Below are 21,880 nucleotides of genomic sequence, written 5' to 3' on the forward strand. Positions count from 1 at the left end.
GATTGAGAGCATCAGATTGGGGAAGAGCAGTGTGGTTTCAGAAGTGGTAGAGGATGTGTGGATCAGGTGTTTGCTTTGAAGAATGTATGTGAGAAATACTTTGAAAAGCAAATGGATTTGTATGTAGCATTTATGGATCTGGAGAAGGCATATGATAAGAGTTGATAAAGATGCTCTGCGGAAGGTATTAAGAATATATGGTGAGGGAGGCAAGTTGTTCGAAGCAGTGAAAAGTTTTTTCAAGGATGTAAAGCATGTGTACGAGTAGAAAGACAGGGAAGTGATTGGTTCTCAGTGAATGTCGGTCTGCGGCAGGGGTGTGTGATGTCTCCATGGTTGTTCAATTTGTTTATGGATGGGGTAGTTAGGGAGGTGAATGCAAGAGTTTTGGAAAGAGGGGCAAGTATGCAGTTTGTTCTGGATGAGAGAGCTTGGGAAGTGAGTCAGTTGTTGTTCGCTGATGATACAGTGCTGGTGGCTGATTCATGTGAGAAACTGCAGAAACTGGTGACTGAATTTGGTAAAGTGTGTGAAAGAAGAAAGCTGAGAGTAAATGTGAATAAGGGCAAGGTTATTGGGTACAGTAGGGTTGAGGGACAAGGCAACTGGGAGGTAAGTTTGAATGGAGAAAAACTGGAGGAAGCGAAGTGTTTTAGAAATCTGGGAGTGGATTTGGCAGCGGATGGAACCATGGAAGTGGAAGTGAGTCATAGGGTGGGGGAGGGATCGAAAGTTATGGGAGTGTTGAAAAATGTGTGGAAGGCGAGAACATTATCTCGGAGAGCAAAAATGGGTATGTTTGAAGGAATAATGGTTCCGACAATGTTATATGGTTGTGAGGCGTGGGCTATAGATAGAGTTGTGCAGAGGAGGGTGGATGTGTTGGAAATGAGATACTTGAGGACAATATGTGGTGTGAGGTGGTTTGACCAAGCAAGTAATGAAAGGGTAAGAGAGATGTAAGGTAATAAAAAGAGTGTGGTTGAGAGAGCAGAGGAGGGTGTTTTGAAATGGTTTGGTCACATGGAGAGAATGAGTGAGGAAAGATTGACCAAGAGGATATATGTGTCAGAGGTGGAGGGAACAAGGAGAAGTGGGAGACCAAATTGGAGGTGGAAAGATGGAATGAAAAGGATTTAGAGTGATCGGAGCCTGAACATACAGGAGGGTGAAAGGCGTGCAAGGAAGAGAGTGAATTGGAACGATGTGGTATACCGGGTCGACATGCTGTCAATGGATTGAAGCAGGGCATGTGTAGCGTCTGGGGTAAACCATGGAAAGTTCTGTGGGGCCTGGATGTCGAAAGGGAGCTATGGTTTAGGTGCATTATACATGACAGCTGGAGACTGAGTGTGAACGAATGTAGCCCTTGTTGTCTTTTCCTAGTGCTACCTTGTGCACATGCAGGGGGATGGGGTTGTCATTTCATGTGTGGCGGGGTGGCGACGGGAAAGAATAAGGGCAGAGAGTATGAATTATGTACACATGTATATACGTATACCTGTGTGTGTGTATATATACATATATATATATATATATATATATATATATATATATATGTATACGTTGAAATGTATAGGTATGTATATGTGCGTGTGTGGACGTGTATGTATACACACGTGTATGTGGGTGGGTTGGGCCATTCTTTCATCTGTTTCCTTGCGCTACCTCACTAATGCGGGAGACTGCAACAAAGTATAGATGAATAAATATAATATTCTTCTAATATGTGAATGTCAAGTTTTGTCCAACTGGTACTTCGAATTTCGTGTCTAATAATTTAAAAATTTGCTCACCAGTAATATGGGATCAAGAATTTGTTGTCATTCATTTCATACTCTAAATTCATCGCTAATCTAATCAAACTGTGATAGGTGTTTGACAAACTCATATATTTTGCAAGAGCTGATTAAGTTTGTGTCACTGGTGAGGATAAGATCAAGAATGTTTTTATCTCTAATTGGTTTTTTAATCAACTTTTCTAGTAAAGCGTCCTCAATCAGTTTCGTTAGTCTCGTTACCTCTTGGTCACCTGTTAACGTGTTCCAGTTTATGTTTGCATAGTTGAAGTCTCCTAGTATTATAACCCCTATACTGTTTACTATAGTTTTAATTTCACTGTATAACATCTTATCTTCATCTTGCTTTTGCTTGGATCTGTTAATAACACTGAGTTGTAGTTTACTTTTGACCTTGTTGGTAATGTCATTATAAAGAGGAAACACTTCATGGATCAAGAAGGCAATCAAGAGAATAAAGACGCATTGAAAAAATCTGAGAAATACAGTTTTTGAGTACAAACTGAAATACAGTTTAGTGGAAGCAATTCTAGAGATACTAGAGGCTATTTAGTGGGAGGAAAGGACTACAGTGGGCTGGGAATTGCTGAAGCAATGTTGACAGCCATTCAGATGGAGTAAGGTACAAAGATACACACATAATATATAGAATATATAGTGTAGAAGAATCAATATCAACAGCTGTTCTGTTACAGAGAAGGACTAACACACATTTTGAGGCTAAGGTGCAAGGAAGTTCAGAATAAGTAATTTTGGCAGATTATAACAACTCCAAAGTCTTTTTTTCATTTTCTTTAGTTAGAGAGTTTCCAAATAGTTTGCAGTCATAGCATACATCCTTGTCTCCTAAGTGCATAACTTTCCACTTGTCTACATTAAACTTCAGATGCCATCCATCTAGTAAGTTAAGATCTCTCTGAATCATTTCTCAGTCCCGCTAGTTTACAGCTCTACCTCCTAGTTTAGTATCATCAACAAATCTGGAGATCTTATATATGAGACCGAGTCCTAGGTCATTAATATATATTATGAAAAGAATTGGGCCTAGGAGCGACCCCTGTGGCACACCTCTCTTTACATCTAGCCAATCTGAGGCTTCACCACTTAATACTACATGCTGCTTTCTTTTTGTAAGCCAGTCTCTGATCCATGTACAGAGTTCTTTACCGATTCCATGTGCTTTGAGTTTAAGTAAAGGTCTCTTGTGAGGTACTTTAACAAAAGCCTTTTGGAAATCTAAATATGCTACATCAGGTGGTATTTTTTCATCCTAATTCTGATAACATAAAGAATTCCAGCAAATTTGTAAGGAAGGATCTTCTATTGCATTAACCATGTTGGTTATCCGATACAGTTTTGTGATTTAAAGTGACAATTCTATCTCGAACTATTTTTTCCATCATTTTACCTAACACTGACGTATGGGTAATTGGGCAGTAGTTTGGGGAACACTTATTGTCTCCTTTTTTATATACAGGAGTAACATTTGCTTGTTTCCAGGCAACTGTCACCTCACCATCTGATAGAGATTTGTTAAATATTTTTGATATTGGGTATATCAGCTGTCTCCTGACCTTTAAAATTCTTGGAACAAAGTTATCTGGGCCAATGAATTTGTTAGGATTTAACTGGTCACAAACTCAAGTACTTCAGAGCTCTTTATTTCTCAAACCTTCAACTCTTCTTCATCAGATCCTTGAAACATTTTCACTGTTTGCAGCATTCAAAATGTTTCTTCAATTGTGTATATGGAGTTAAAAGAATAATTTAGTATGGTAGCCATATTCGTTTTGTAACAGTCCAATTTCTTCTTTTACTGTCTTTCTTTGTCATGTATATTTGAAAAATTCCTTAAGATTATTCTTAGCTTTCAAGAGAATTCTTTTTACTTCCTTGTGTTTGCTCTGTCTTATGGCCTTCTTACACTCTCCTGGATTATGATTAATTCCTGGCAATTTTCATCAGTTCCCATTGATTTGAATTTCTTATATGTCTTTTTCTTTTCACAAATTAGCCATTCTATTCATCCATGATGGTTTTGAAATATTGCAAGTTATCTTCAAATTTGTGGAATATGTTTATTTCCAATCTTGAGTTGTGTGTTTTCAGAATTATTCCATATTTCCTCTACTTTGTGAACGTCATGTTTTGTCCAACTGGTACTAAGAATTTTGCATCTAATGTTTTCAAAAGTTGCTCACCTGTAATCTAGGACTGAGAGTTTGTTGTCATTTATTTAATACTCTAAATTCATCTCTAATCTAATCAAACTGTGATCACTATTTGACAAACTCACCTGTTTTGCAAGAGCTGATACATTTGCATCACTGGTGAGGACAAGATCAAGAAAGTTTTTACCTTTAGTTGGTTTTTTAATTAACTCTTCTAGAAAAGCATCTTCAATCAGTTTCATGTCTTGTTCTCTCTTGGTCACCTGTTAAAGAGCTCCAGTTCATGTTTACTGATGAAGTCTCCTAGTATTACAATCTCTTTACTGTTTCCTAGTTTTGATTTCACTGTATAGCATCTTACTGTTGTCTTCTTTTTGCTTAGGAGGTCTATAAATAATGCCGAGACCTAGTTTATTTTTGACCTTGTCAGTAACTGACAATATAAAGTTATAAGTGTATGAGCCTCCTTTACTTATTTTAATAGCACTTACATTGTTATCAATGTATATCCAAACTCCACCACCTACTCTTTATAATTGTAAATAGTGAGCATCCAGGTACTACTAAACTGACGATTAAGTATTTATTCTCAGAGTTTACCCATGTGTCTGAAACTGCTAAATTGTTCGGTTTCAAAGATAAGATCTCACCTGTATGGTCCAGATGGGTCCATGATAGCAAGAAAGGAAAGAGAAAGTAAAGGAGGGGTAAGACTAGTCCTCTTAATAAAAAAGTAACCTTGAATTTCAAAAAATGGTGGAAGATGGTCCATTCAGACAGCTCATAACGGGAAGAGTAACTACAGGAAGGAAGTACATAGGGGTGTTAATATTACATAACTTTCTAAAGATTTACGATAATTCAGAACAAATATTCAACAATTACAACAAAAGGAACAGTCAGGATCGTACATAAAACAGTGAAACACTCACTTCTTACAGATGGTACTGATAATGGGGGATTTCTGTTACAAAAAGACAGATTTAGGCAATTTGGATTCTCTTTGTATCAGGAGTCATGGAGACAAAAGTTTATTATTGAGTGTAAACAGGAAAATTTCCAATACCAACATGTCAGGGAGCACACTAAGATGAGAGGGACTGATTGCTACATATTATCCCCACATACACTAACATGGATAATGAGATTATACATGATATACTAATTGCAAGAAATGATCATCTAATGCTCAAGGATGACTGTGGAAAACAAGGACAATAAAAGAAACGAGGCAAGACAAAACATAAAGAGGAAATATAATTGCAGAAACTACACAAATCTCAATAACTGCTATGGTAACAGAGATTGGGATATTGAATTCAGAAACTAGGAACCAGGGTTTTGTGGTAAGAAATTCTGTGAAATTTACAATGAAGGGATAGAGATGGGTAACTCAAGCCTTAAATACAGAAGGAATGGTAAGAAAGAAGAAAGAATGGTTTGACAGGTGTCAAAAAGCAAAGGAACTTCAAGATATAGATGGCACTCCAGCCAGCCAGTATTTGCAAAGTATATGGGAGAACAGAATGTGTACAGAAGGATAAAATAGGAAGAACAAAGAAGCAGCTAATCAGGCTACGAGGTTTAGAGAAAAGACTGTAACGATGATATAAGGGTAAGTAAGGAACTGAATAACAAGTTCAAAATGTTTTCACAGTGGAAGACACTATAGCCCCAACACCACTGAGATGGAATGGAAAGGAAGTTTTGGAAATCACAGATATATCTTATTGAAAAAAAAAAAAAAATTAACAAGATACTAAAAGGACTTGATCAATACATAGTGCTGATGAAATTTCCCCATACATGCTGAAGTTGTGGGTAGATACACTAGAAAAACAGCCTGAATTACTGATCAATAAGTCACTGGAGAGAGGAAAAGTGCCAAGAGAACAGAAATGGGCAAACATCGTCTTTATATGAATGAGAAAGGAGACCAGTAGCTGGTGAAAGGGAATGAATTGTGGAGTGGTAGAAAGGTTAAATGTAATACTTTGAGGTGGTTTGGGCATATGGAAAGAATGCAAGACTGGGAGTTTACAAGGAAAGCATATGATAGTACAATTAAAGAGGTGGGTGTAAGTGGAAGACCACTTGTGACAGGCAAATAGGGTGGAGAAATACTAAAGGGAGAGAAATAGTGGGAGAATGCATGGAATGGAATATGTGAGAGAGGCTTGTACAGACAGGAATAAGGGGAGACTCTTTTGCTGTGGCCACCCCTTGATGCAAGTTCCCAGAGGGAATGGCCATCAGAGATATACATAGATACAGATAGATAGTAGCCAGTGATGGACAACAGACTGGTCTCGTTAATGAGCATGAAGTGTAAGATTAAAAAACAAACAAAAAAATACCAGAAAGCAAGTGGTCGACTTTTTATGGCACAAAAATTACATATGTGAGAGACAGCAAGGTTTAGGGAAAAAGTCATGTGTAACTTATCTCTAGAATTCTATATGAGTTCAGTCCTACACAAAAGGGAAAGCTAGGTAGATTTTTCATATCTGGACTGCCTGAAAGCACTTGACAGTGTACCGCTTGGAAGGATAATCAAAAGCCAGGATCACAAAGCAAGACTATAGGGGGATACTCCTTCAGTGGACAGATTATCTCAGTGGAAGTGAATGAAAGGTGCATGTTACAGGAGTCTTTTCCAGACAGGTTGTGATGACCAGTGGAGAGCCACAGGGTCTGGTTCTGGGACCAATCCTCTTCTTGATCTATATAAATGACTTGCCTGAAGGTATATGCTCCTATCTGAATATGCTTGCTCATGATGCAAAGGTCTTCATAGTAGTGAAAAGCAAGGAGGAATGCATCAGCTAATAAGGGGACCAAAACAGATGAAATTCAAACCAAACAAATGTAAAATAATGATAATGAAAGGAAGTGAAAGATGGCCTCAATATAAATATGATCTAGCAGATCAGGTTCAGGACTGTGTGTGTGAGAAGTACTTGGGAGTCAACATGGTTCCTACCCTGCTGCCTGAGTCCCACATCAGAAGAAGATTAAGAAGTACTATACACCGACAAATACCAGAATAGTCTTCAAATATATGGATAAGGAGCACAAAGAACTAACAAAGAAGACCCAGAAGAGGACAACAAGGATGGTACCAGAATTAAGAGAGCTAAGTTACTGGGAAAGGGTAGAGGCTTTGAATTTATCCATCTTGGAAGTGGATTAATGACATGGACATTGAACAGATCTTCCAGAGATGTAAAGACAGAGCAAACAGAAGACATACCATGAAATCAAGAAACATGTTAAAAAAGGATAAAGTGTGATAGAGTCAATGAATATGAGAATTGGGTGAAATCTATTACAGTTCCTTTATTCTCTAAGGAAAAGGTGCTTAGGGTGCATGAGCAATTAAAGAGAAATAAGTCTGTTAACTATACCAGAAAAAGTGTATTCAAGAATGTTGGCTGATAGTGATGGAAATGACTGAATCCAGAATAAGTGAGCAAGGAGTTCTGGGAAAGATAGGGGATGTGTGGATTAGACTTCTTGCAGTGATAATGATAATAGAAAAGTATTTGGTGAAAGGCATGAAGCTATTTCTAGCTTTCATGGATGGAGAACAAGCATATGACAGAGTCAATTGAAATGTGTTACTAGATATAATAAGGATATATGGGGTAGGGGTACCACTGCTGGATGGCATGAAAGCCTTCTATAGAGGAGCAAATTCATGTGTAAGAGAGGATGGAGAGTCGAGGGAAAGTTTCGGTGTAAATATGGGTGTGAGGCAAGGGTGTGTGATGTCACAATGGTTTTCTAATCCCTGGGATAGGAAGAAAGAATACTTCTCATGTATTCCCTGCATGTCATAGAAGGCAACTAAAAGGGGAGGGAGTGAGGGCCTCAAAATCCACCCCTCCAATTCTTACTTTTCCAAAAGAAGGAACAGAGAAAGGGGCCAAGTGAGGATTTTCCCTCCAAGTCTCATTCCTCTGTTCTTGATGCTACCTTCCTAATGCGAGAAATGGCGAATATGCATGAAAAGAGTATATAAATACATTTTTTTTCATTCTTATTATACTTTGTCGCTGTCTCCCGTGTTAGTAAGGTAGCGCAAGGAAACAGACGAAAGAATGGCCCAACCCACCCACATAAACATGTATATACATACATGTCCACACACACACACATATTTATTTATCTATTCATTTTGCTTTGCTGCTGTCTCCCACGTTAGCGAGGTAGCACAAGGAAACAGATGAAAGAATGGCCCAACCCACCCACATACACATGCATAGATATACACGTCCACACACGCAAATATACATACCTATACATCTCAACGTATACATATATATATACACACACAGACATATACATATATACACATGTACATAATTCATACTGTCTGCCTTTATTCATTCCCACTGCCACCCTGCCACTCATGAAATAACAACCCCCTCCCCCTTCATGTGTGCGAGGTAGCGCTAGGAAAAGACAACAAAGGCCACATTTGTTCACACTCAGTCTCTAGCTGTCATGTAATAATGCACCGAAACCACAGCTCCCTTTTCACATCCAGGCCCTACAAAACTTTCCATGGTTTACCCCAGACGCTTCACATGCCCTGGTTCAATCCACTGACAGCACGTCAACCCCAGTATACCACATCGTTCCAATTCACTCTATTCCTTGCATGCCTTTCACCCTCCTGCATGTTCAGGCCCCGATCACTCAAAATCTTTTTCACTTAACCTTTCCACCTCCAATTTGGTCTCCCACTTCTCATCCCTCCACCTCTGACACATATATCCTCTTGGTCAATCTTTCCTCACTCATTCTCTCCATGTGACCAAACCATTTCAAAACACCCTCTTCTACTCTCTCAACCACACTCTTTTCATTACCACATATCTCTCTTACCCTATTATTACTTACTTGATCACACCACCTCACACCACATATTGTCCTCAAACATCTCATTTCCAGCACATCCACCCTCCTGCGCACAACTCTAACCATAGTCCACGCCTCGCAACCATACAACATTGTTGGAACCACTATTCCTTCAAACATACCCATTTTTGCTTTCCGAGATAATGTTCTCGACTTCCACACATTCTTCAAGGCTCCCAGGATTTTCGCCCCCTCCCCCACCCTATGATTTACTTCCGCTTCCATGGTTCCATCCACTGCCAGATCCACTCCCAGATATCTAAAACACTTTACTTCCTCCAGTTTTTCTCCATTCAAACTTACCTCCCAATTGACACACACACATATATATACAAATACATACCAACATTTACACATATACATACAAATACATACACAGACATATACATATATACACATGTACACATTCATACTTGCTTGCCTTTATCCATTCCCGGCACCACCCCACCCCACAGGAAACAGCACTGCCTACCCATGCTTCAGCAAGGTAGTGCCAGGAAAACAGACAGAAAGGCCACATTCATTCACACTGTCTCTAGTTGCCATTCTAAAAATAATAAATAATATAATTTACAAATCACATTTTTACTGTAAATCTTAGTATATCTTTTTAGAGAGGTGAAGAAGAAACTGGAAGCGCAAGAGTGATATTCTTCTATAAATTATTTGGTTACCACCCATCTCCAAATATCAATGACTGAAATTTCAAAACATATATTTCTTTTAGGATTCAACTTCCTCTCAATCAAGTATAACACTTACCACTTGGTTGCGCTGAGAACTAAAAAAGTATATAAGTATGAGGTTGGATACAAAAACAAGATAGCAGAAAATGATACAAAATGGAAAAACTCTGGGAAAAGATATCAAACAGACCAACAGAAAACAGATATCTCCAATTCTTTGAATCACAAGGTGAGGTTTGAGAATATGTGCCATACCAATGAGAAAAAGAAGAGGAGGAAGATCTGAGGAAACTTCAAGAAGTAAACTGATATACAATTACTTGTTACAATTACAGCCTGCTGTGTACCCTGACAGAAACCACGATTCAAACTGCAAACCATACGATGAGCAAAAATGTATCCTCCAATTATGAACACTTGTGACAATGAATTCACAAGTCAGCGATGCCATCCACAAAATTTTTAATGAAAAAAGTAACAGTTCTAAATTTCTGAAATTGCTGGAATGACTAATTTAGTACTGATAATGTATCATACTACTGGTGGTCAAGGGATTAAAGTGGCTTGTTGCATAAAATGTCGTACATTAAGGCTTTTTGATTAGAATATCTTTAAACAATCACAATGGAGCTTTGTATAAGGGCCAAAACACAATGCATTATGAAATGGGAGCATGCAATTTTGACTTACTGAATTTCTAAGGGGTAAAATCACTTGACACCTTAAAAATTACCTCTGCCAATGCAACACCTGTACTAAGCTACTCAAGGCCATAAGTGTTAGCTGGGCCCTGAATGGTGGGAGGACGAGGATGGTACCCATGTATTCTCATCCATGATACGAGCTGTTGTGGAATTTCTGCAAGGACATCTTTGGCTAGCCTGGCTTGGCTGATTTGACTTCTGTTTCCCATCTGACCCAAGTGCCGCCTCAGCTCTTCCATGACAAAGAAAGAAAATGTAAAAGTGAGCAATTGTAGAGTCCTAAAGAATCAAAGTTGAGCTAATAAGAACATAATTATAAGTATCATATGTTACAACAGCAAATTTCAAAGCCAAACATCCATATCATCTTTATCCAGCACATAAATTTCAATATCTTATCCCACACCATGGGACATAATATGAAAACACTCATTCAGTTATCATACACTTTTACAAACTTACTGATTGCTTTCATTTTCTCATCGTTGAATCTATCTATTCATTCAAGTAAGATATATGCTTTTACATATGACAGGGTGGATAAATGATGGTGATAAAAGAACATTCAAAAGAATATTCAATCAGATGTGATCTAAATTTCTTTAGGAATTGTGAAATCCTTTTCAATTATATAATCTATTTTAAGTTAGTGAAAGGTGGGTCCAAGAAAACATTAATAATGCAGCTGAGATTTATTTTCAAAGATGAAAAAAAACGGGGAACAGATGGAATGAGAAATCATTAACCCTGAACAGGAAATAATTTCTAAGTTTATAAAAAAAATGGACATAATAAGAATGAAAACACTATAAATGCACTTGGTAGCATTAATCCTTTCGAAATTCCAAAATGAAGTACTTTTCAGGTCTGCAGGGAATCTCCACTAGCAGTAAAACTTAATAGAGTACAAGTCAAGTGCATTCATCACGATGTTACATCCATGGGTTCAAAGCATACTAAGTTATTTTCAATTCCAAAATCATGCATGCCAACTAATATAATAGACAAAGTCAAAATAACTGGAGGCACCCCTTGCTGATAAAGCTATCCCCTGAACATATAACATCAGAAAGAGAAAAACTTCTTAAGGCACTTCAGAATTAGGGTATATACTCATATAATGACAAGTAACCCTTCATAGTTGTGAAATATTTGGAAAAAAATTTCCTACATTCAAACCTGAAATATATCTTTTAGAATGAAATACCAATATATTCTGGTCTTCTTATTACTTGAAAATTTTATATCAAGACAACAAAATACCTTTCGATTTGTATCCCATCCACTGGCAATTGGTCTAAAAACAATGATGTGTCATAGTTTCCTGCCACACATGTTCCTCAGGATCTCTCCAAGCCTCATGTTTTCATCTGTATTGATGTAGTTTGCTAACCCTTCCTTACTGCAGCCATGTGAAGGTCCTTCAGCGGGCTTATTTGCAACCCAAAAACACTTCACTACTGAGTGCCCTGAAAACCTCCATTGAAGTACTTACCTCACATTCAACTCCCAGCCACCCCTTACTCCCTTCCAATTCATTTCTTTTCCAGTTTCCAGTTATACCTGTACACCTTCGGATGCCTTCCAACCTTCCTTATCAGTACAATCTATCCCTGTCCTACTTGGTCGCTGTTTCCAGTGTTAGAGGTGGCGCCGGAAACAAACAAAAGAAATGCCACATTAACTCACGTGAAAATATATATGCATACATACACAGGGTGTTTTGGTCAAGGTGGTGTGCGAAGTAAGAAGCTTAGGGAGAATGGTAAACAGAGAAGAGGTAGTAAAAGCTTTGCGGAAGATGATAGCCAGCAAGGCAGCGGGTTTGGATGGTATTGCAGTGGAATTTATTAAAAAAGGGTGTGACTGTGTAGTTCACTGGTTGGAACTTTAAGTAATATTTTGAAATCTGAATTTCCTAAAATATCACGAGCTTGAAGAAAAGTAAACCCCATTTTTGTCATTAGAACCTCACCCTTTCCAGTATGATAATCAACGCTCAGCAAATTGTATCAAACATCCCTACCTTTGTGTTTATTGATTCTCCAATAGGACTGAGTATCCAAGAAAATAAGATATTAATAATTTTTGTTAGGTCATCAATCACTCTATGAAACTGTTGGACAGATACTAAGAAGAAAGCGGTCACAACTGATTCATAATTATCCTTGTTAGTATTAGCTGATACGATTAGATATTTCAAGTACTGACTCACCTGGAAGTGAGGTTTACTGTAACATTTTAAATCTACTTCACTTCATTGTTACAAATCAACTATGTAACAGGAATCTACTCTACACATTGGAGACGATGTGGAAAGCTTGGTCAGTTGCTCTGCTGACATCTAATCCATCATAATGTATCATCGCACAGCAGTGTGAACGTATTCTAGCCATAATAATGGCATACTGTTACTTCATATAGCAAGGTCAAGTAGAGTCTCCATATTCAAGGTTAATAGTAGGTAAAAAGGTTTACTCTTGATATAGTTGACATGCTGTCAATGGATTGAACCAGGGCATGTGAAATGTCTGGGGTAAACCAAGGAAAGTTCTATGGAGCTTGGATGTGGAAAGGGAGCTGTGGTTTCGGAGCATCATTACATGACAGCTAGAGACTGAGTGTGAATGAATGTGGCCTTTGTTGTCTTTTCCTAGTGCTACCTCACGCACATTTGGGGGGAGGGGGTTGTTCTTTCATGTGTGGCGGGGTGGCAATGGGAATGAATAAAGGCAGACAGTATGAATTATGTACATGTGTATATATGTATATGTCTGTGTGTGTGTATATATATGTGTACATTGAGATGTATAGGTATGTATATCTGCGTGTGTGGATGTGCATGTATATACATGTGTAATTGGGTGGGTTGGGCCATTTCTTTTGTCTTTTCCTTGCGCTACCTCGCTAACGCGGGAGACAGCGACAAAGCAAAATAAAATATAAATAGTTACGATGAATTAAAAGTAAAGATAACAATGTCCAAATAGTTTGTCTAACCACCAGAAAACAAATTAAAAAACTAAATTTTCTGATGAGGAAAGGCCAGAGTGGTCGATCTTCCAAATCTACCAACAGTAATTGCTCAGCAATATTAATGATTTTTTCTTCATAACCCTATATTTTTATCCTTACTATCTTATTAATAACTGTAGTGCTGAGGACTGAAATATTCAAGCTCAAATATTTGTAGCTCAAGCTAGAACAGTGCACTCTGAGCAGTTGAGGAAGTGGGGTGTATAGAGAACACATTATCTACTGCTCTATGTCTCAAGACAATATAGACCACAAGGAAATGGAAGACTGCCGTGGGAGTATTAGTGTGTGTGTGTGTGTGTGTGTGGTAGGGGGGGGGATGAGAGGTGCCACACAACTACCAACATTATTCCCACCAAGAATAGAGTTTAAATAGGCATAGTTTAGAAACAGCTGCCAGCTTAACTATCAACACTATTCAATGAACCCTCCACTGATAACCTCGTGGATGGGGTGGAAACATCAGTTTTAGATAATTCAAATACTGTATTTACAAAGTCTTTCCTACACAATCTTTAGTGCTGTAATGCCAATACCAGGAGAAAATATTACAGCAAGATCACTTTGAGTCATAAAATGTTGATTGGGAAGGAAGCAAAAATATAAAGGAAGGAGTAAGCCAAGGGGAACAATGCTAAAATGAAACTCCTACAGGAGTGTTGCAGTTGTTTTGTAGTTCTAGCACAGGCTCATGCCCCTGGCAGTCCATTCCAACCAGTCACTCACTGAGGCATCAGAGATAATTTGTTCTGCTTCTACATAATAATTAAGACAAAATCATATTACGCCAACTAAAATGTGATGGATTGGTTATTCAATTTGTCTATCCATAGTGTTAATCATGGTTTTCACTGAAACACCTGTAAGGTTTAAAAAATTTCAATAGAGGGAAGTTCAGTAGGATACTCAGACAACTTAGTATATTTTTCCCCATTTACTTTCTTAGCAGCATCTCCAACCACCCTCCTTCTCAAGCACAGACCTTAATCTATCTGGCAGAGGAGACATGGTTGCAGACAAGATGAGGCTGGCTCCTGAACAGTTCCCACTGATGGCTAGTGTGGGCCAAAAGTTAGTCTGGTGTCTGCTCTCTGTCTGGTTCCTAGCAGTTTACAATATTTGCCCAAACATTTTCAATGGGGTTCATATCACGTCCCTTGTTTGGCCCCTCAAGCAACTGCAGATCCCCTCTGCCAGCAAACCATTGCTGAACACCCCGGGCCATGTAGATAGGGCAGTGGTCGTGAAGAAAGAGGATGGAACCGGCTGGGATTGGGAAGTTCCACTCCTGGAGTGAGAGGAGGAAAAATTCCTGAAAAATGTTGATATATTTTGCAGCAGTAAACCTGCCCTCAATCCTATTTAGTTCTCCCATACCATGCAGGGAGATCCACCCCGACATGTTTAGTGTCACATGCCCACTTCATGCCTCCTCATAGATGTTACTATGCTCGTATCTGCACAGAAATAGTTGCAGATCTTGTTTCATAGCATTGTTTCAGGGTTATATAAAGTGCCTACAATCAGTCAACTTTAAATGAACTTTACTTGTAAGAAATATTTTCCTTTTCAATTAACCTGACTTACATTAATATCCCATAAAGAAGGACTTTGAACTTATACTTTCCTTAATTCTTCTACAAACTGCCATTTCACACCTGCAGAACAGTATGAATAATAAAAGATCAGATGAATGAAAAGCAGTCATAGTCACTATCCACCTCCATCATTTGTTCACATTTAGTCTTAATACTGAAACAGACCAAGCTCATCTTTATGATTGTTTAGGAAAGTAAAACAATTATACATACTATTTTTAGTATGAAGTTTGTATGAGCTCATGCATTCTAAAATCATATAAATATTCATGCTTACCTAGTATTATTGAGTCTCCACAAGTGTATTATGCCTTGGATGTTGTTGGTAAAAGTTTTCTCATCTGTGAAGACCTCATGGGACTAAAAATTCGCATCCTCGGCGACATACTGGTGAGCAAAGGCGAGGTGGTCAGTGTGGTGCTGGATGGTGAGGATCTCCTTCATGGCAGGAAACCTGTGGTGAACTCCTCCTCATCTTAGCGCTGCTGGACAGTCTCCGCTGACACTGGTAGCTGCAAGTCCTAAAAGATCCTGACTGCTTTGCTGAAGGGGTTGTCCTGCAATGTTCATAATATGGCCTTGTCTTCCTGGTGGGTGGTCAGCCGTGGCAGTGGTCTCCCTTCTTTCTATAATAAAATCAAAGGCATTGATACTCATAACCTATAACTCGTGATAAAATATAGGAGATAATAGCTTTACTGCTAACCAGAATTACAGCACTATATACAATGATAATTACATTCAAACTATGTTCAACTTACCGAGGTCTGTTAGATCACCAGTTTTCTCATTCCTTCTGACCCACTTTGCCACAGTGGAAGGAGAAATGCAGAGTCACTGGGCAATAACCCGAAGGGAGAAACCAGTCCCATGAAGGGTGATGATTTGGTTGTGCTTAATTAGCTGGTCCTGTCTTGTTGGTGTTGTCATGGTGAGCACGGAAGAAGGAGTGTTCCATCTCAAGCAGAAGGTATGAAAACACCTCGATTTGTGTATGATTGGCTACTTACATTAGTATAAGATGATGTAACTGGCTGATTTCAAGCATTATTTTCACTTGGTCCTGCTCTAAGAGTTTTCCTTTATCTCCAAACCAGAATTACACCATACAATTAGTATTGCATAACATGGGCCATTATCAATAACAAAGACAGAATTTCCTTGGCGAAGATTTCATTATTGTGATATTTCAGCATATGAAGAACACAGGCATTCCCAATTCCATAGACTTGCCACGTCCTTAAATACTGCTGCTTTAATAACCTGTAGGAGCTGCTACATGGAATCATACATTAGTTCACTACTATTACTATACATAAAATGTGGCAGATTCAATTATCATTTCTTTCAGTTTAACGACAACACTGTAGTCTCGGCCTACTTGCTAAGCAGCCTGAAGGAGGAAATTATTCTCAATCACCACATTACTGGATAATCACTCCAATGTCTAATTAGATGTAATTATGTCATAGGCATAGTTTAAACAATATGACTAGACCTCTCATTCATATGGACTTTATGCTGTCTCAAATATTGCTTTAACCGGCCCTATCATATTTGCTTGCACCAAGCATGCAAGCAATAAGCTACCCAAGAATCTTATTAATCAACCAAGCATGCAAACAATAAGCTGGCCAAGAAATTTATTAATCAATCACTCAATCAACAAGCATTGAGCCTATTACACCATGACAAAGTCCTGTATATTTTCACAAATCACACATTTGGTAGGGTTTCTTATCATAGTCAATATTAAGCAGCTGAAATTTGATCCTCACCGTTTTCATCCTCACCATTTATTTTGACTGGAAGTAAAGATCAGGACAGAATGATGGGAACAATAATTGCTATGTTTATACTTTTGGAAGAGTATAACACATGCTCACTTACATCATTCTATTGTTTGTTCCCTCCTTACAAATTACGCTTATCATTTGTTTATAAAAATGACAGCATTGTGTAATCATAATATATTAATCACCACTGGCTCTCTATCCCCAAACTTTTCCACAACAGCTCGTCCCCCCCCAGTCTTTAGCCCATATCACACTCAAGACATTTCGAATCCAGATGAGTAGAGATTCACTATACATGGATATCAGCATTTGTAACACTAACTATACTAACAAGAACCACTACCTCGCTAATGCAGGAAATGGCAAATAATATGGGAAAAAAAACATAATTCATACTTGCAGCCTTTATTCATTCCCGTCACCACCCCACCACACATGAAATGACACCCCCCTCCCCCGCATGCATGCAAGGTAGCGCTAGGAAAAGACAACAACGGCCACATTCGTTCACACTCAGTCTCTAGCTGTCATGTATAATGCACAAAAACCACAGCCCCCTTTCCACATCTAGGTCACACAAAACTTTCCATGGTTTACCCCAGACTCTTAACATGCCCTGGTTCAATCTACTGACAGCACGTCGACCCCAGTATACCACATTGTTCCAATTCACTCTATTCCTTGCACACCTTTCACCCTCCTGCATGTTCAGGCCCTAACTGATCAATATTTTTTTCACTCCATCGTTCTACCTCCAATTTGGTCTCCCACTTCTCCTCGTTCCCTCCACCTCTGACACATATATCCTCTTTGTCAATCTTTCCTCACTCATTCTCTCATTGTGACCAAACCATTTCAAAATACCCTCTTCTGCTCTCTCAACCACACTCTTTTTATTATCACACATCTCTCTCACCCTTTCATTACTTACTCGATCAAACCACCTCACACCACATATTGTCCTCAAACATCTCATTTCCAACACATCCATCCTTCACCGCATAACACTATCTATAGCCCATGCCTCACAACCATATAACATTGTTGGAGCCAATATTCCTTCAAACATACCCAATTTTGCTTTCCGAGATAACGTTCTTGCCTTCCAAACATTCTTCAATGCTCCCAGAACCTTTGCCCCCTTCCCAACCTGTGACTCACTTCTGCTTCCATGGTTCCATCCGCTGCTAAATCCACTCCCAGATATCTAAAACACTTAACTTCCTCCAGATTTTCTCCAATCAAAATTACCTCCCAATTGACTTGTCACTCAACCCTACTGAACCTAATAACCTTGTTCTTATTCACATTTACTTTCAGCTTTCTTCTTTCACACACTTTACCAAACTCAGTCAACAGCTTTTGCAGTTTCTCACCAGAATCAGCCATCAGTGCTGTATCATCAGCGAACAAATGACTCACTTCCCAAGCCCTCTCATCCACAACAGACTGCATACTTGCCCCTCTCTCCAAAACTCTAGCATTCATCTTCCTAACAACCTCATCCATAAACAAATTGAACAACCATGGAGACATCACGCACCCCTCCTGCAAATCGACATTCACTGGGAACCAATTACTTTCCTCTCTCCCTACTTGTACACATGCCTTACATCCTCGACAAAAACTTTTCACTGCTTCTAGCAACACACCTCCTACACCATATACTCTTAATATCTTCCACAAAGCATCTCTATCAACTTTATCATATGCCTTCTCCAGATCCATAAATGCTACATACAAATCCATCTGTTTTTCTAAGTATGTCTCACATACATTCTTCAAAGCAAACACTTGATCCACACATCCTCTACCACTTCTGAAACCACACTGCTCTTCCCCAGTCTGATGCTCTGTACATGCCTTCATCCTCTCAATCAATATCCTCCCATATAATTTCCCAGGAATACTCAACAAACTTATACCTCTGTAATTTGAACACTCACCTTTATCCCCTTTGCCTTAGTACAATGACACTATGCATGCATTCCACCAATCCTCAGGCAATTCACCATGACCCATACATACATTGAATATCCTCACCAAGCAGTCAACAGCACAGTCACCCTCTTTTTCAATAAATTCCAGAGCTGGCTTTCGTCTTCTGCAGAGCTTTTACTACCTTTTCTCTGTTTACCAAATCATTCTCCCTGACCCTCTTACTTCGCACACCACCTCAACCAAAACTCCCTATACCTGCCACTCTATCATCAAACACATTCAACAAACCTTCAAAGCATTCACTCCATTTCTTCTCACTTCACCACTTCTTGTTATTACCTCCCCATTTGCCCCCTCACTGATATTCCCAATTGTTCTCTTGTCTTATGCACTTTATTTACCTCCTTCCAAAACATCATTTTATTCTCCCTAAAATTTAATGATACTCTCTCACTCCAACTCTCATTTGTCCTCTTTTTCACCTTTTGTACCTTTCTCTTGACCTCTTGCTTCGTTCTTTTATGCATCTCCCAGTCATTTGCACTATTTCCCTGCAAAAATCATCCAAAATGCCTCTCTCTTCTCTTTCACTAACTATCTTACTTCTTCATCCCACCACTCACTACCCTTTCTAATCTGCCCATCTCCCACCTTTCTCAAGCCATAGTCATCTTTTGCACAAGCCATCACTGCTTCCCTAAATACATCTCATTCCTCCCCCACTCCCCCTATGTCATTTGCTCTCACCTTTTGCCATTCTGCACTCAATCTCTCCTGGTACTTCCTCACACAAGTCTCCTTTCCAAGCTCACTTACTCTCACCACATGCCCAGGTGCTTTGGCACCAATAATCACCCATCTTTTTCCACTCACTTTCAGTTTACCCATATCAGAGTTTACTTTCTTACACTCTATCACATACTCCCACCACTCCTGTTATGTCCACTATCATTCAAATCATCACATCAATGTGAAAAGATTGGTTTTCATATCTATGTACCTGAGTGCATATAGGATTTCAGATCCTGAATTTTTATGGGTGGGGTGGGGGGGATGCTATTTCATGTGTGGCTGGATGGTGACGGGAATAGATGAAGGCAGCAAGTATGAATATGTACACGTGTATATAAGTATATGTCTGTGTATGTATATGTATGTATACGTTGAAATGTATATGTATGTATATGTGTATGTGCATGTATGGAAATGGTGAAGAGCTTGTAGATCTGAGTGCTGAAAAAAGACTGGTGATTGGGAATACCTGGTTTAAAAAGAGAGATATACATCGGTGAAGGGGGGCTAATAGGGAGGTAATAACAAGTAGTGGTGATGTGAGGAGATGGAGTGAGTATTTTGAAGGTTTTAGATATCTGGGAGTGGAGCTGGCAGCGGATGGACCCATGGAAGCGGAAGTGAATCATAGGGTGGGGGAGGGGGCGAAAATTCTGGGAGCCTTGAAGAATGCGTGGAAGTCGAGAACATTATCTCGGAAAGCAAAAATGGCTATGTTTGAAGGAATAGTGGTTCCAACAATGTTGCATGGTTGCGAGGCGTGGGCTATGGATAGAGTTGTGCGCAGGAGGGTGGATGTGCTGGAAATGAGATGTTTGAGGACAATATGTGGTGTGAGGTGGTTTGATCAAGTAAGTAATGTAAGGGTAAGAGAGATGTGTGGAAATGAAAAGAGTGTGGTTGAGAGAGCAGAAGAGGGTGTTTTGAAATGGTTTGGTCACATGGAGAGAATGAGTGAGGAAAGATTGACCAAGAGGATATATGTGTCAGAGGTGGAGGGAACGAGGAGAAGTGGGAGACCAAATTGGAGGTGGAAAGATGGAGTGAAAAAGATTTTGAGTGATCGGGCCCTGAACATGCAGGAGGGTGAAAGGCGTGCAAGGAATAAAGTGAATTGGAATGATGTGGTATACTGGGGTCGACATGCTGTCATTGGATTGAACCAGGGCATGTGAAGCGTCTGGGGTAAACCAAGGAAAGCTGTGTAGGTATGTATATTTGCGTGTGTGGACGTATGTATATACATGTGTATGGGGGGGGTTGGGCCATTTCTTTCGTCTGTTTCCTTGCGCTACCTCGCTAACGCGGGAAATGGCGAATAGTTTAAAAGAAAGAAGAAAATATATATATATATATATATAATCTTGTAATATATATATATATATATATATAATCTTGTAATATATATATATATATGTATGTATGACTCATGGTGAGGTGCCTGAGGATTGGCGGAATGCGTGCATAGTGCCATTGTACAAAGGCAAAGGGGATTAGAGTGAGTGCTCAAATTACAGAGGTATAAGTTTGTTGAGTATTCCTGGTAAATTATATGGGAGGGTATTGATTGAGAGGGTGAAGGCATGTACAGAGCATCAGATTGGGGAAGAGCAGTGTGGTTTCAGAAGTGGTAGAGGATGTGTGGATCAGGTGTTTGCTTTGAAGAATGTATGTGAGAAATACTTAGAAAAGCAAATGGATTTGTATGTAGCATTTATGGATCTGGAGAAGGCATATGATAGAGTTGATAGAGATGCTCTGTGGAAGGTATTAAGAATATATGGTGTGGGAGGCAAGTTGTTAGAAGCAGTGAAAAGTTTTTATCGAGGATGTAAGGCATGTGTACGTGTAGGAAGAGAGGAAAGTGATTGGTTCTCAGTGAATGTAGGTTTGCGGCAGGGGTGTGTGATGTCTCCATGGGTGTTCAATTTGTTTATGGATGGGGTTGTTAGGGAGGTGAATGCAAGAGTTTTGGAAAGAGGGGCAAGTATGAAGTCTGTTGGGGATGAGAGAGCTTGGGAAGTGAGTCAGTTGTTGTTCGCTGATGATACAGCGCTGGTGGCTGATTCATGTGAGAAACTGCAGAAGCTGGTGACTGAGTTTGGTAAAGTGTGTGAAAGAAGAAAGTTAAGAGTAAATGTGAATAAGAGCAAGGTTATTAGGTACAGTAGGGTTGAGGGTCAAGTCAATTGGGAGGTGAGTTTGAATGGAGAAAAACTGGAGGAAGTGAAGTGTTTTTAGATATCTGGGAGTGGATCTGGCAGCGGATGGACCATGGAAGCGGAAGTGGATCATAGGGTGGGGGAGGGGGCGAAAATTCTGGGAGCCTTGAAGAATGTGTGGAAGTCGAGAACATTATCTCGGAAAGCAAAAATGGGTATGTTTGAAGGAATAGTGGTTCCAACAATGTTGTATGGTTGCGAGGCGTGGG

The 21,880-nt window shown here is 39.3% G+C and overlaps 1 protein-coding gene and 1 long non-coding RNA gene across 7 annotated transcripts in view; both read right to left on the reverse strand.

Moving 5' to 3' along the window:
* Positions 1 to 21,880, reverse strand: part of LOC139757524 (copine-8-like) — a 157,527-nt gene that overhangs the window by 33,696 nt on the left and 101,951 nt on the right. For 3 of the 5 annotated variants that reach the window (XM_071678067.1, XM_071678056.1, XM_071678076.1), the window contains one exon: positions 10,401 to 10,518. The exons of 1 other annotated variant lie outside the window; for it this stretch is intronic. In XM_071678067.1, the coding sequence (XP_071534168.1) occupies positions 10,401 to 10,518 (118 nt within the window). Of the gene's footprint in view, positions 1 to 10,315; positions 10,519 to 21,880 lie in introns of all 5 variants that reach the window. One more of the 5 variants, XM_071678085.1, reaches the window with a different exon arrangement.
* Positions 10,933 to 20,643, reverse strand: LOC139757557 (uncharacterized). Of its 2 annotated transcripts, XR_011714665.1 has the most exons (3): positions 15,682 to 20,570; positions 15,198 to 15,546; positions 10,933 to 14,610 (listed from the first exon to the last, which is right to left on the reverse strand). It is a non-coding gene; the product is annotated as an uncharacterized lncRNA (long non-coding RNA). The 2 variants fall into 2 exon arrangements; XR_011714664.1 differs by having other exon boundaries at positions 15,198 to 20,643.

This window comes from Panulirus ornatus, chromosome 2, assembly GCF_036320965.1.
Source record: "Panulirus ornatus isolate Po-2019 chromosome 2, ASM3632096v1, whole genome shotgun sequence".
Taxonomy (NCBI): Eukaryota; Metazoa; Arthropoda; class Malacostraca; order Decapoda; family Palinuridae; genus Panulirus; species Panulirus ornatus.